This window comes from Falco naumanni, chromosome 7, assembly GCF_017639655.2.
Source record: "Falco naumanni isolate bFalNau1 chromosome 7, bFalNau1.pat, whole genome shotgun sequence".
Taxonomy (NCBI): Eukaryota; Metazoa; Chordata; class Aves; order Falconiformes; family Falconidae; genus Falco; species Falco naumanni.
This window is the reverse complement of record NC_054060.1, coordinates 50,107,249-50,119,581: the sequence shown is the minus strand read 5'-3', so window position 1 is coordinate 50,119,581 and position 12,333 is coordinate 50,107,249. Positions and strand designations below refer to the sequence as shown.

Here is a 12,333-nt window from a genome sequence, read left to right as displayed (position 1 = left end):
GTAAGCAAGATACTCTTGAAACACTGGTGACCTGCTGTTTGGTGTGTGCCAGTGCATGGCTTCTCCAAACACAGCTGTGAGGTTCATTTTTGATTCCTGTGTGCGTTATATCTCCAGGAGAGGAAACTGTTCAAACTGTATGTGCTCAGTGCTGCCAGCCAGGTATTTAGAAGGCATCTTACATTCCAAGGGCTTGGAATGTAAAGGTAGTGTCTACTCAGTCCCTAAAGCACAAGTGAATTTTCCTCTTTTAAAAGAAATACATGCATGCTTGCAACATTTGACTTACGATCTTATGCTGATACTTTGACTGGTGCAGCAGCATAAAATGCAACTTTGAGGCATGATAATGTAGATGTAAAGTCCTTTGTCTTTTTTTTTTTTTTTTTTTTTTTTTTTTTAAATGAGGTAAAATACTGAGATGACTTCAGGGTTGTGGAGTAAGAGCATTTGGGGAAGGCACCAAGTGTTGTGTTCTGACAAACTGATGAAGTGATTCATTCCAGGATTCTCAGAAGCAATTGTGTTTCGTGTACTCTCAGAGATACAGAGTCACTCTAGTAAATGAGTGGCTGAAATTCAGCAGGGAAGCTAATCTGAAGTAAACCAGACTGTCCCAAGTTAACACTGTCTGTAAGAGACCTTGCTAATCCATGGAGAAGTAGGCTGGTTTCCACGAAACACCACTGTGAATTTAAGAGGGACTGAAAATGTCATAAACCAGTTACTAATATAGCAGTTGTGTGTCAGCTCCACACTGTAAAAATCGAGCACAAGGTCTTCAGGCAGAAGACATGAGCAATACAAGAACATAGTCTTATCTTCCCTTGAGCTGATTTTAATCAGGAATAAACAACACGAGGTTCCAGGTATTTACTGCCATTTATTGTTCTCAATGTATTCTGCAGTATTGATGTTTTTCCAGAATCATTCTCCATGTCTTCTTTGGTAGAGATCAAGAGAAATTATATGACTAGGACAAAATCATCCAGTGAACTCCAGATCTCCAAGACCTTATCCACCATGCCTTATTGTCTCTTCTACAGTATAAACAACTATTCTGCTAACTCATCCCAGAAGATGATCTTAATGATGGTTGGTTGTTTTAGGCAATCTCAGAATGGTGCTCTGCCCTAATGCTAGGGAGCACAGCTTAGAAATGCAAGAGGAAACCAGGTGCTTCCTTGTAATTGTTGGGTCCCTTTCTGCAGTGCTCAGCCAGCTGTGGGGAAGGGGTTCAGACCCGGACAGTCACCTGCAGAACGCAGCAGGGCTCTCAGGCTCAGGACTTCGCTTGCCTAATGGAGCCAAAGCCATCAGCCACCCAGCCCTGTCTTAAGGAGAACTGCATCCAGGAAATCGGCTGGCATGTTGGAGACTGGGGCCTGGTGAGCATCGCACTTTCATGGTTTGGAAATAACTGATTATATTGCTGTGCTCCTCACACACAAGCTTTATTTGAACTGCGCAGTCTGCATGCTGGCTGGGACTGGGAGCATTTGCTGCTTCATTACCAATCCCTTGGCTCACAGTTGCATTGTAACTGGCACTAGTAATGCTCCAGTTAATCTGCTGCCTGCTTTGTATGCAGCTGCTACAAAAATAAATCCTTCTGAGGGTGGGATTATAGTTTCAGTGGCAGTGGCAAAATGCAGCCAATAAGCTGAAACAATCCACTCTTGCTGCTTATTCCCAATTCTTTGCTCCGTCGCTGTGAATAGCAGAGCAGCACTCTGGCCGAGTATGGCTTAGAGCTCTAGGCTTCAGGACTGGTCATTGCATTTGGTGATATGGTTTAAAGTACATTTTTGTAATTGTTCAGATAAACTGTGCTTCAGCTGGATTAGTCTTGTCTTTGTGGAGGGAGCCAGACTGTTTTCAACCTGGGAAAAGTGCCGTGGGGAGGAAGTAGGGGTAGATGTAATGCATCAGGTGACTTCCAAACATGCTTTTTTCCCTTCTGTGCTAGCCAGACCAGCTTGTTCTGAGTTAAAACATGTTACATCTGGTTCTTCATGAGATGTGGGCCAAGTTTTAATAACAGCAAAAGATGCCGCATACCTTAATCTGATCTTTCCTAGCCCCTGACTTTTCGATATCAGAAGAACTCCCACCTGCATCTGAGTAAGAGAGAGAAATACTCTCCCAATGTTTGTAAAGCTTGCCACGAGCTGGTGTTACAAAGATACCTCATCCTCTCCCCTCCCTTGAGTTACTGCTCATTACTCCCTTTTCGTCTGCAACTTCCAGTGAGAGGAATTCCAGTTAGCTGCTTACAAGAAAGCCACCAGTTTGCTTTCCCATAGTAAACTGTTGTTCTTGAATGCGTAGTTCAAAACTGACCCTCTCACAGCTGGTGGACCCCCGTAGTATTGAGTTGACTTCAGGCCAGGCTGAAACAATTCGCTCCAGCTCCCTGCCAATGCCACTGTGGTTAACAGCAGCTCATCTGGATGTTACAGGCTGAGCATGGCTCAGAGCCTAATGCTTCAGGGCTGGGTGCAACACTGTAAAATGGTTTAAAGTATGGTTTTCTGATTGTTCAGATGAATCCAGCTGAAATATTGTTTGCTTTGTCTTGGTGGAGGAAGCTGTGCTCAGCCTGCAGCTAATCATGCAGCTGTTTCACAGTTCTGATCTGTGGGGTTTCTGCATTCAGCCTCTGCTGCCTGCTCACTTGCCTTGTCTCTGTGCCCAAGTGTTCAAAGAGCTGCAATTCAGGCATCCGGACACGCCAAGTCATCTGTGCTGACGGCGACTCCAGATTCTACAGTCTTGAGACATGCAAAGCTATCCAGCCACAGAAACCAGCCACCCTGGGTAGCTGCAACATGCAGCCCTGCTACCTGCCACAGCGTGAGTGGTGTTGCTGCTTCTCCTAAGATGCTTTTGTTTAGGAGTAGAAATTCCCAGCTCTGTACCATCTTACGTTCTCTGCTTTTTGCCTGCCTGTCTCCATCCTGCGTGTTTATGTTTTGTGCACATAACCATGTCATCTCCAGGGTCCCAGTACCTGTGCTGTTTGAAATGTATGTAACAGGCTTGGGAACAACATTGGTGTGTGTCCATTTTTAGTTCAGTATTCCATGATGGCTCTGTCCCAGTGTGCACTGCGGACTGACCCCAGCACTCCCAGTCAAGAAGGATGACAACCTGGGCAGGCTCAGTAGCTAAAAACTATAGCCAACCCTCATTCCTCTGTGGACCAGCTGTAGAGGAGGCACAATTGATCAGAAGGTTTTGCTTGCTGTCTGTGTCTAGTCTTCTTGCCAGCGCTAAAATGCTGACTTTTGTCTGCTTGCCCATCACAGGTTGCTGTCCTGACAGTCCAATTGAATCCAATGGCTGCCTAGCAGCTGTTCCAGGAAAAGAGAAACATTTTCATCAACTTTAGTCTCCTGTTGACTCCTGGATGCATTTGCAATTATTGGAACATAGGGCTGAATGAACTGCACTCATTTTGTGTATGTGTCTTTCCAGAGGTCCCCAGTATGCAAGACACTATGGGATATGATGTCACCCGCCAATCCTTGCTGACACGTTACAACCCAAACAGCCCTGCCACAGGTTTGGAAGGATTTTGTTAGTTTGGGTTTTTGATGATGGTGGACTTGAAATAGGATGTGGCAGGGGAAGGTTCCTCCTTTTCTTCGTTTCTCATTCTTTTCATGGGCTTCTAGAAATTCATCGAGCCAGGGACAAAGTGTAGGTTCTTTTACACCAATAGTAGTGAGCAGTATTTGAATCTGTCCATGTAGAAGAGACTGTACCATGTATAGATCCCAGGTTCTGGCAGCATGACTTGGGTGTTGGCTGAGAGAAATGCTGCCCAATGCAGATCACAGGAAGAAGAAAGGATGATGTGAGTGGACCACGGTAGTGTGGCAGAATGTTCTTATGGGAGAGCAGAAAGAATGGTTAGGGCAGTGAGCAAAGAACCACAGGACACCCAAATCCAGAAGAGTGGGCGAAAAGACACACACTCAGGTGAAACCCTGATGCAGAAAAGCCTGCCCTGTAGCCTTGGGAAAGTAAAAGATAGCAGAGATGAGGAAACCTGACCAGATTTTGATGCTTACCTGCATGCTTTAAGGAGTTCTGCCCCTGGATTCTGGTGATGAAAGGATGTTCCCTGGGAGCTCCATGATCCGTAGTACCTCTGGGAATCACCACACCCCATCCACCAAGGACCGTGGAATCAACTTGTTGACTGTTCGCTGGGAATCACCGTCACGCTCATCGGGTTCTTATCAGCTCAGCTCCTCTCAGCACCCCGCTGCAGGGACTGGCTCTCAGGACTGTCATCAAAGCCCGCATGGCTGCTGTCCAGACGGGCACACTCTGGCTTCGGGCCCTCTGGGGAGAGGTTGCCCCTTCAGCACCTGCCACCGAAACAGGTAGCTGGAAGTAGATAGTCCTGAGCAGGGAGGCATTGCCTTTCCTGGGGGCTTACTGAAATTTACAGCCTGTGCCTGTTGAGCCAGGCAGGTCAGGTACTACTGCAGCCCTTTTGTCTGTAGGTATGGATGCTGTCCTGATGGAGTATCGGCTGCCCAGGGTCCAAACAACATGGGATGCCCACAAAATTACCGTGACATTCAAGTGAGCAGAAATCAGCCCACTGCAGCCACTCCAACAGTAAGTACAAAACCTCTTTGCATTTAGGAGTCCATCAGATGTGAAGATTCAGATTTGACTCCGGTGATACTCATTGTGGGTTTCTGTTGTACTTCATCTCTGCCAGTAATGCTGGAGAACCAATACTCCAGGCACGGTGTCAAGCCCTTTGGCCCACTTTGTTCATATGGAGTATGGGGCATGCACCTGTGATCCTCTGTAAGCAGAAGCAGGGGACAGAGTGGGTGGTTGGGAGATGTCTGAGAAGTGGAAGGCCGTCCTGTGTAGAACTGATTAAATAATCCTGAGTAATCAGATTTCTCTTGGTCAGAAACTTGCCTTCCAATCTCTAGGGGAAAAATGGGAAAAACGTGGTCACTGTTAATTGCCTTTGTTTCTCAACTCTGCAGATTAATTGAGGGCAAAATAGTCAGGGAGGTAATTCCTCTCATAGCTTGAGGTGCTTGGTGGAGCCAGCATGCTGGGCAGCCCACCCCTTCGCAGCATGCAAGCCTCTAGGAGGCAAGCAAACAAACAGAAGTTCCTCTAACAGCTGGCCTTCTGCAGCCAACAGCTTGGACTTGGTGCCTTGCATGTGCTACTGTCCTCATGTACGCATACTAACTTTTGGCTTTCAATTCCTGTCTTTAAGGCAAGCCAAGCCTTGTCCCAGCAGCACCCCTCGGATGAGTGCCGCAGTTCCGTGTACGGCTGCTGTTTTGACAATGTCGCTTCAGCTTCAGGCCCTCAAGGGGAAGGATGTCTCAATAGGCCCAACTACCGTAAGTGATACTTCAGCTTCATGATTTAGAAATGTAGGAAGGTTCCTACAGAATCCAGCAGTGTATGGAAGCTTCCTGTGTAGAGGCTCTGTTCTCTGTAAAATGCAGTAAATTATCTCTTTGGGAAGAAAATCTGCCGGGTGCCTGGGGCAGGGGAAGCTTGGAGGGAGTGTAGGAAAGCAGCCAGATGGTTCGGTTCTGTGAACTACCACAGAAATTCTTGTTGTCTCCTGATAGTTGGACAGAAGTGTGCTTGTGTGATCTTTGTCAGCCTGTAGAACTTCTGGGGAAGGTGTTTGCTCCCAAGAGGATACTCTGATGCAGCCTGGAGTGCTCCAAAGCAGTTACCTGTGTTTAGGAGAAGTAGGGCCCCTGAGGAATCAGGGCCATGCTCAGCCTTTGGACAGTCCATGGACAGAGGTGGAATGAGAGCTACTGCTAAGGGTGGAGGTGTTGCTCAGGGCTGCAAGGATGCTTTCAGCTAGTAGAGTTCAAGACAGTGCCTGCTGTACTATGAGGGCACTAGAGCTGCTGGGCAAAAGCATCTCTGCTCCTTTAGCTTCCAGCTGTATCCTCCGCAGGCATGTTGCTGCTGCATTGCCTTGCCCTTCTGCTATCGCACGGAGATTGGTTGGTAGCCAGTCTGTGAGGCTGCCCTGGGCAGCCTGTGAGGGGCAAGGGGAAGCTCTCTGGGTCCTCTCTGCTCAGCCACAGTTTGGCAAAGGACCCCTCAGTAACAGCCCTGCATCCAGTGTTTGTCAGCATGTGGCAAACTGTGATACCTGTGACTCAGAGCACAGGGCTGGGTTTGTAGAAACATTAGGCTGTGCTTCTCTTTATATCGACATGTGGGAGGGTGTTCTGTAACATGTGAAGCTTCACAACTGGGTCTAATCCACTTGCTTTGTGGACTGGAAATGTGCAAATGGCAGCCACATGCCCCTTGCAGGAGTGGAAGCCCCAGAGCCAAACTTGCAGCTGCACAATTCCCTGAGAAAGGCTGTAAAGCATCTGTCTAGTATCTAGATTCAGAAATGTCTCTGAGGTTGGTTCTCCCTCCACCAGCGGCAAAACTGGGGCAGAAAGAAACCTGTGAGCAGCTGCCCAGTTTTGAAGCAGAGTGGGTGCAAAACTCGGGTGTCCTACTTTGTCACCTGCCCTCAGCCCACAGGGCCATCAGGTCGCCTAGGTAGATGGCTTGAAACACCTGGAGCTTTGTGCTTCATGACCCTCACATCTCCTTCTGTTCTGCTCTTTTTGGTAGCGTATCCTGTCATATGCCTGCTACCCAGTGCCCATGGCCCCTGCACGAACTGGACCACTCGCTGGTACTTTGTCACTGCCGTTGGCAAGTGCAACCGGTTTTGGTATGGTGGCTGTCACGGCAATAAAAACAGCTTTGTCTCAGAGGAGGAGTGCATTGGAGCGTGCCACAATTCTGTGAGCATCGGTTCTCTGGAGCACCAGCCCTCTTCTGGCACAGGAACCCTGCAACGCCAGCACGCTGGCTCCCACTCTCACACAGGGGATACTCAGGGTCAGCAGCAGCCACCCCCAAGAGAGTCTGCAAGTCACAGCCAAGAAGGACGAGCCTACGGGGCTTCACTCCCCACACGAGACAGACACAGACAGCACAGCTGGAGAAGTGAGGTGTTGCCAGAGTCTTTGGCAAGGACTGGTGTGCAGGAGAGCCAGCACCGGGGCACCCAGCAAAGCAGACTGGACAGCCTGAGCCACCTGCACTTGCGGGAAACAGCAGTGCCAAGGCCCTTGGAGAGGCAGAGTAGCAGCAGCCAGCAGTTGCTGCCCCAGGAAGGCACGCAGTGGCACAAGGCTTTTGGAGCAGGTGTTTCCATGACAGAGGGATTTGAGCACCAGGCACCTGCAGACTTGTTTCCAGCACAGGCTCTGCACAGGTGATGATTCCTGATGCCCCCCACCCCTTCTGCCATCTTACTGTGCAGCTTCCTCTGGAGTGAAAGTGTTGCCCCTGCTGGGACCAGCTAGTTGGGAATACCATGCAATGGATTTGCTATACATGTTGGCCTTTTGGTAAATCAAGTTATTCAGGCCCTGGAGTTATCTGCTGCCTCTTTCCTTGCATTCTTGCTGCTCTCTGACAGCACTAGAGAAATATGGTGTCTGAAAAGACTGCAGGATCCTAGGGTCTTTGTCTGGGAAGTATTCTTACACTTTAAATGGGAATCCGTAGGTGTTTTTCTTGTTCTGACCAGCAAATCTAGCTGGCTTTCTGACTTCAGAGCCTTTATCTGAGCTCTGTGTGGAACAGCAGTGAGTTGTTCTAGGAAGACTTTCAAGATGCAGAGTTTGGGTCAGAATCCAGACAGTGCCACCCTGAAAATCAGGCGCGCTTAGAGCTGGACCTAAATGTGTCTGCACTGGATCTGTGTCTGTCTGGTGAGTTAAACCTAGTTCCTTCAGAAGAGAGGACTCACTCTCTTCCTGGAGATATTGTAGCATTCAGTCTGTCTGGTGCAGCCTTTGCCATATAGGAGAGGGCTCCCCACATGTTGCCTGGTGCACCTGCTCAGAGCTGAAAGGGCAGCTGGTCCTGCTTTGCCCTGGGTGTGGGTGTGTGTGACTCTCCAGAGTCACATTAGAGGAGCCAGAGAAAAGGAGGGCAGCAGAGGTCCCTGAGAGAGGTTCTGAAAGGAATCACTATCTCTTTCAGAACCATCCTGGAGGAAGCCAAGCCTTCTCTTGTGACAGCAGTCGTGGGACAAAACCTCCAGCTGGTCTGCAAGACAGGCATGTCCCCCTTCTCCAGAGTGGAGTGGGTGAAGGATGGCCGGCCAGTCTCCTCTGACAGGTGAGCTCTGCTCCCATCACTGTAGAGCAGATGGAGTCCTTGCTGGGCAGAGTGTCAAATATGCTTGCCTGCTTTCTTTGTAATCCTACTGCTAACATTCTTTAAAAAAAAAAACAAAACAACAAAAAAAACCCAAAAAACCAAAACCAACAAACCCCACCAAGGAAAAAAAAAAAAAAAAGCTCCCAAAAGCCAAGCCCATGTATTGACCTAAGAGCATGTGCTGTCCGCCAGGTCTGTGCACAGCAGAAACTGGCTAGTGTTATGGGGCAGAACAGGCACGGTTCCACAACAAGGTGCTGGTAGAAGCTAACATGTGGGTAGTGATACAGAAAAATGTTGTCTCTGTTGGATTAATCTTGGGGCAGCACTAAGTCAGTAGTCCAGGGTGAAGCTTATAGCCAAGTAACTCAGAGATCCTCTGGCTGGAAGTTTCTGGCAGTTCCATCTAAGATATAATTTTTTATAACTGCTTTTAAAGCCTGTTTTTCCTGGGAAGTCTGTTTCCAGCAACAATTTGGAGCCAGACAGTCACTTTGTGTTATGAAAATCACAGTTAAGAAAAGCCCAGTTATGCTTTTCTATTTGCAGATGACTGCTGTGGCTCAAGGTCCTGCCTGGGAGGGCAGTTTGCCTTCTCATGGGAGAGGGTTGCTGAAAGCAGTTCCCTGTTTTCCCATCTCAGTTTCCTTTCTGTTCCTGATGTCCTTTCTGCTGCAGTTATTTTCCCTGCCCGTGACCCCTCTGTGGTAAACAGGGATTTGTTTTTTCTAAGCTGGGGAAGGCACTGCATGGTGATGGTTTATGTAACATCAGCACGAAGGGTTGCTCTGCCTTGGCCGGTTGCTGTCTGTGGCTAGGCAGAGGCAGTTAATCCTTGCTCCCGTTGCAGGCACACCTACCAGTCTGACAGCTCCTTAGTGATCAGCCACGTCAAGCCCGAGGATGCTGGGACTTACACATGCCTCATTTCTGACGGGAGGACAGAGAGACGACAGATTCAGTTACAGATCATAGGTGACTTGTCTTCCACTTAAGACCAAAGAGGTGGCACAGGGCTAGGACCCTCTGTGGCAGTGGTGTCCCAAGACTTAGTCACAATAGTTGGTCTCTTCCACTGTAGGGATGCCAAGACGTTGTGTGGAGCAGCAGGGCTGCTTTTGGTGTTACATCATGGTAAAGCCTTAACCCTAAAGCACTTCCTCCCCTGCAGTGCCACCCCATAACTGGAATTGTGGCTTGCCTGTAACCTCCCTTGTTTCCAGCACAATGAGCATGTCTTCCTCCCTGAGAGCCATTAGCTGCCTCCTAATCCTGGAACAAAGACTCCAGAAGAAGGGTTTTCTGCTGTTTCCTGGGCTCTCCATCTCATGCTATATAGTGACCAGCCTGCCATAGTTGTCTGTGCTGGTGCATTTATGGTTTGTGTTTTGCCCAAACTCCTGCTGAGTAACAAACTATTCTCTTTTCTGAAAAATGTGCCTTATTTAAGCAACAAACAAACAAAAAAAGAAAGACTAATCTCAAAAGATGGGCCAGCAAGGCACCCTGTAGCCTTCAGTCTCTGAAGTGTGGTTTGTCACAGCCATGGCACATGGGGCAGAAGGCATTGCGGCCTGAGGGATGCTGCAACATGTTCACTGACAGAGGAGAGAAAGGAGCCTAAAATTGCTTGCCTGCAGGTCTGTGACTCTCATTAGTAGACAGGGCAGGCTTACTGCACTAGTCAGCCAGAAAACAGATGGCTGAAGGGCTCCTTGGCTCCCGTTCAGCAAGCTCTCCCAAGCTCATAGAAACCCCATGCAAGAGGTCACAGTAAGAAGTGTCCTTTTATTCACATATGGCATTTTATTTTGAATAGAGTATCAGAGAACTGTTCTGGCAGAGGGTGAGAGAGGTCGGGTCCTTCACAAGGAAAATCAGCAGCATCGAGAGCTATCCAGAGGCAGGAAGGTTGTGCAGGCAGCTGGTTCCTCTGTGCAGCAACAATTCACATACAGGTAAGTTCGCATACAGCAACAGTTTGTCCACCATGCCCAGCTGATGAACCATATGGCATCTCTTCATGTAGAAAAGCTGAAGATTGGAAAGGTCCTGGGTCAGCTGTTCTGGGGCACGGTTGGGAAGCAAGCAGTACTGAACTGCTGACAATGGTAACGGGAAAAGATCTCAGTCACAAGCTGTCTTCTGTCCTCCCCGAGGGTCTTTTGAAAGAAGCATATTCTGAGCAAAGACGCATAGAGAGACTGACAGCAAAGGAGCGAGGTTCAAACAAAAGTAGAAATAGCAGGGGCAGCATCCTTAGCTGTTCAAGTCAACGTAGGCAGAAAGAGAAACTTGTTCTGGAAAAAATCAGACCAAATAGGAACTGCTTAACTAGCACAGAATAGACACGTATTTTAAAAAAGCTCCGGTTAATTTAGCCCCCACCCATTTATTTTAAATATTTTGTGAACAAACCAGTTTGACTCAGAACTAACTCCTCATGTACTGGGTGGCATGTTTTGCAGCTTCTTGCCTGGTTTTCTGGTGCTTCTATGCCCCACAGATATCAAAGGTTAGAGAGTATTTTTGCCTTAAATGCAGCGTGTTGGGGCTTCAGATTAAATGGGACCATGATCTGATCCCTCTTTTCTTTTGAGTTTACAACCTAAAACCCAGCAGTTTGCTGAACTCCTCAGCAAGCTCCTTAGCTGCTTCTGCCTAAGAGCAGAAAGAAGTGATTCAGATTCATTGAATTAAGAGCACTGAGGCTCTTTGGCTTTGTTTTTTGAGATCAAGAATTCAGGTCAGAGAATGGGGGTGGGAGAGATGATGTTTTATTTGACTCTGGGAACATGGTGGTTTAGTTCCCTTCTCAAACGGGGTTCAGCTGTAGTTGTGAGAGGACAGGTGGTGTGAGAGCCTCACCTCCACCTTTCTACTGCATGAAGTGGATGGCCAGTTCCTGAGCCTTGCATGCAGCTGGGCGGTTTTAAAGAGCACTTCACACCCCAGAAAGTAGCTGCTCGTTTTTGTGTGCCAGATTAGCACCTTGGGAGAAGCTTGCTTGGTGCCCTGTTCAGGACTTTTACTATTTGCCATGTGCTCATGTTGTTAATGCTTCCTAAGCTGTTATCCAGAGGGATGCTATAAGAAACACGGTTGCTGTCTCTAAAGGGTTAAGCTGGCTGGCAGGAGTGCAGCACCAAGCTGTGCTGAGCTGCAGCAGGATTTGATGGAGGCTGCTCTTTTCTTCGTGTTGTGAGTGAATGTTGGTAAGGGCAAGTATCGGAGCTCTGATGGGAGCACAGAGACCGCCCTTCCCTGTTGGAGGTGAAAAATAAGGATTGTGATTAAAAAAAGCCTTGTGCTGAAGGTCAAATGCTGAACAGGGAAGTTTCTGCATCTTTTGCTGTGCTTGTGAATTCTGCAGATTGAGAATGGATAAGAGTGAGCCCTCAGTAGTGGAGGCCAACGTCGGGGAGAGAGTCAGACTGCCCTGCACAGTGGAAGCATCGCCAGCTCTTACCATTGAGTGGCAGAAAGATGGGCAGCCCCTCTCCTCTCCCAGGTGAGCTCCCAAGTGGCTCCATCATACCCCAGGCAGGTTCAAGTGGAGGAGAGCCTCCTCCTTGCCTTGCCTCCCGCGTCTCCTCCCTGAGAGAATGGAGCTGCTGGCCGGGCAGCTAGGGCCCACGCTGCTCTAAGCCAGCCGCCTTCCTTAGCTAGGGCCAGGCCGTACTCCTTGACTGCCCTGTCCTCACTCACACAGCACAGTCTGAACACTGAACCCTCAAGTGAACAGCTGTGATTAAGGGTCTGCAAGTGAGCCAAAGCTGAAATGTATTCATCTACAAGGTCAGCAGAAAGAGAACACACAGCAAGCAAACTTACCAAAGCCCAGCCGGTCTGTGAGCCAGGGCAGAGGCTCACAGCAGAGAGAGAGATCAGGGTGGCTGCAGTGAGCTCCCCCAGCTGCTGGTGCTGCCTGTCCTGCAGCTCCCCTCACCCTCTGCCCCCAGACACCTGCTCTAGGAGCAAGCTCTTCCAGTCTACAGTACTAGTGCTGGGACTTGAGGACCAGGGGTTGCATTACAGGTTGAACTGAGCTGCTGCTAAACC

At 48.7% G+C, this 12,333-nt stretch overlaps 1 protein-coding gene across 4 annotated transcripts in view; it reads left to right on the top strand.

Annotated features, from left to right (window-relative positions):
• Nucleotides 1–12,333, top strand: part of PAPLN (papilin, proteoglycan like sulfated glycoprotein) — a 55,622-nt gene that overhangs the window by 36,240 nt on the left and 7,049 nt on the right. For all 4 annotated transcript variants that reach the window (XM_040602479.1, XM_040602480.1, XM_040602478.1 and 1 more), the window contains 11 exons: nt 1,212–1,388; nt 2,700–2,856; nt 3,481–3,567; nt 4,094–4,397; nt 4,521–4,638; nt 5,270–5,399; nt 6,664–7,315; nt 8,092–8,229; nt 9,122–9,246; nt 10,091–10,229; nt 11,645–11,782. In XM_040602479.1, coding sequence (XP_040458413.1) covers nt 1,212–1,388; nt 2,700–2,856; nt 3,481–3,567; nt 4,094–4,397; nt 4,521–4,638; nt 5,270–5,399; nt 6,664–7,315; nt 8,092–8,229; nt 9,122–9,246; nt 10,091–10,229; nt 11,645–11,782 — 2,165 coding nt within the window. The remainder of the gene's footprint in view (nt 1–1,211; nt 1,389–2,699; nt 2,857–3,480; nt 3,568–4,093; nt 4,398–4,520; nt 4,639–5,269; nt 5,400–6,663; nt 7,316–8,091; nt 8,230–9,121; nt 9,247–10,090; nt 10,230–11,644; nt 11,783–12,333) is intronic.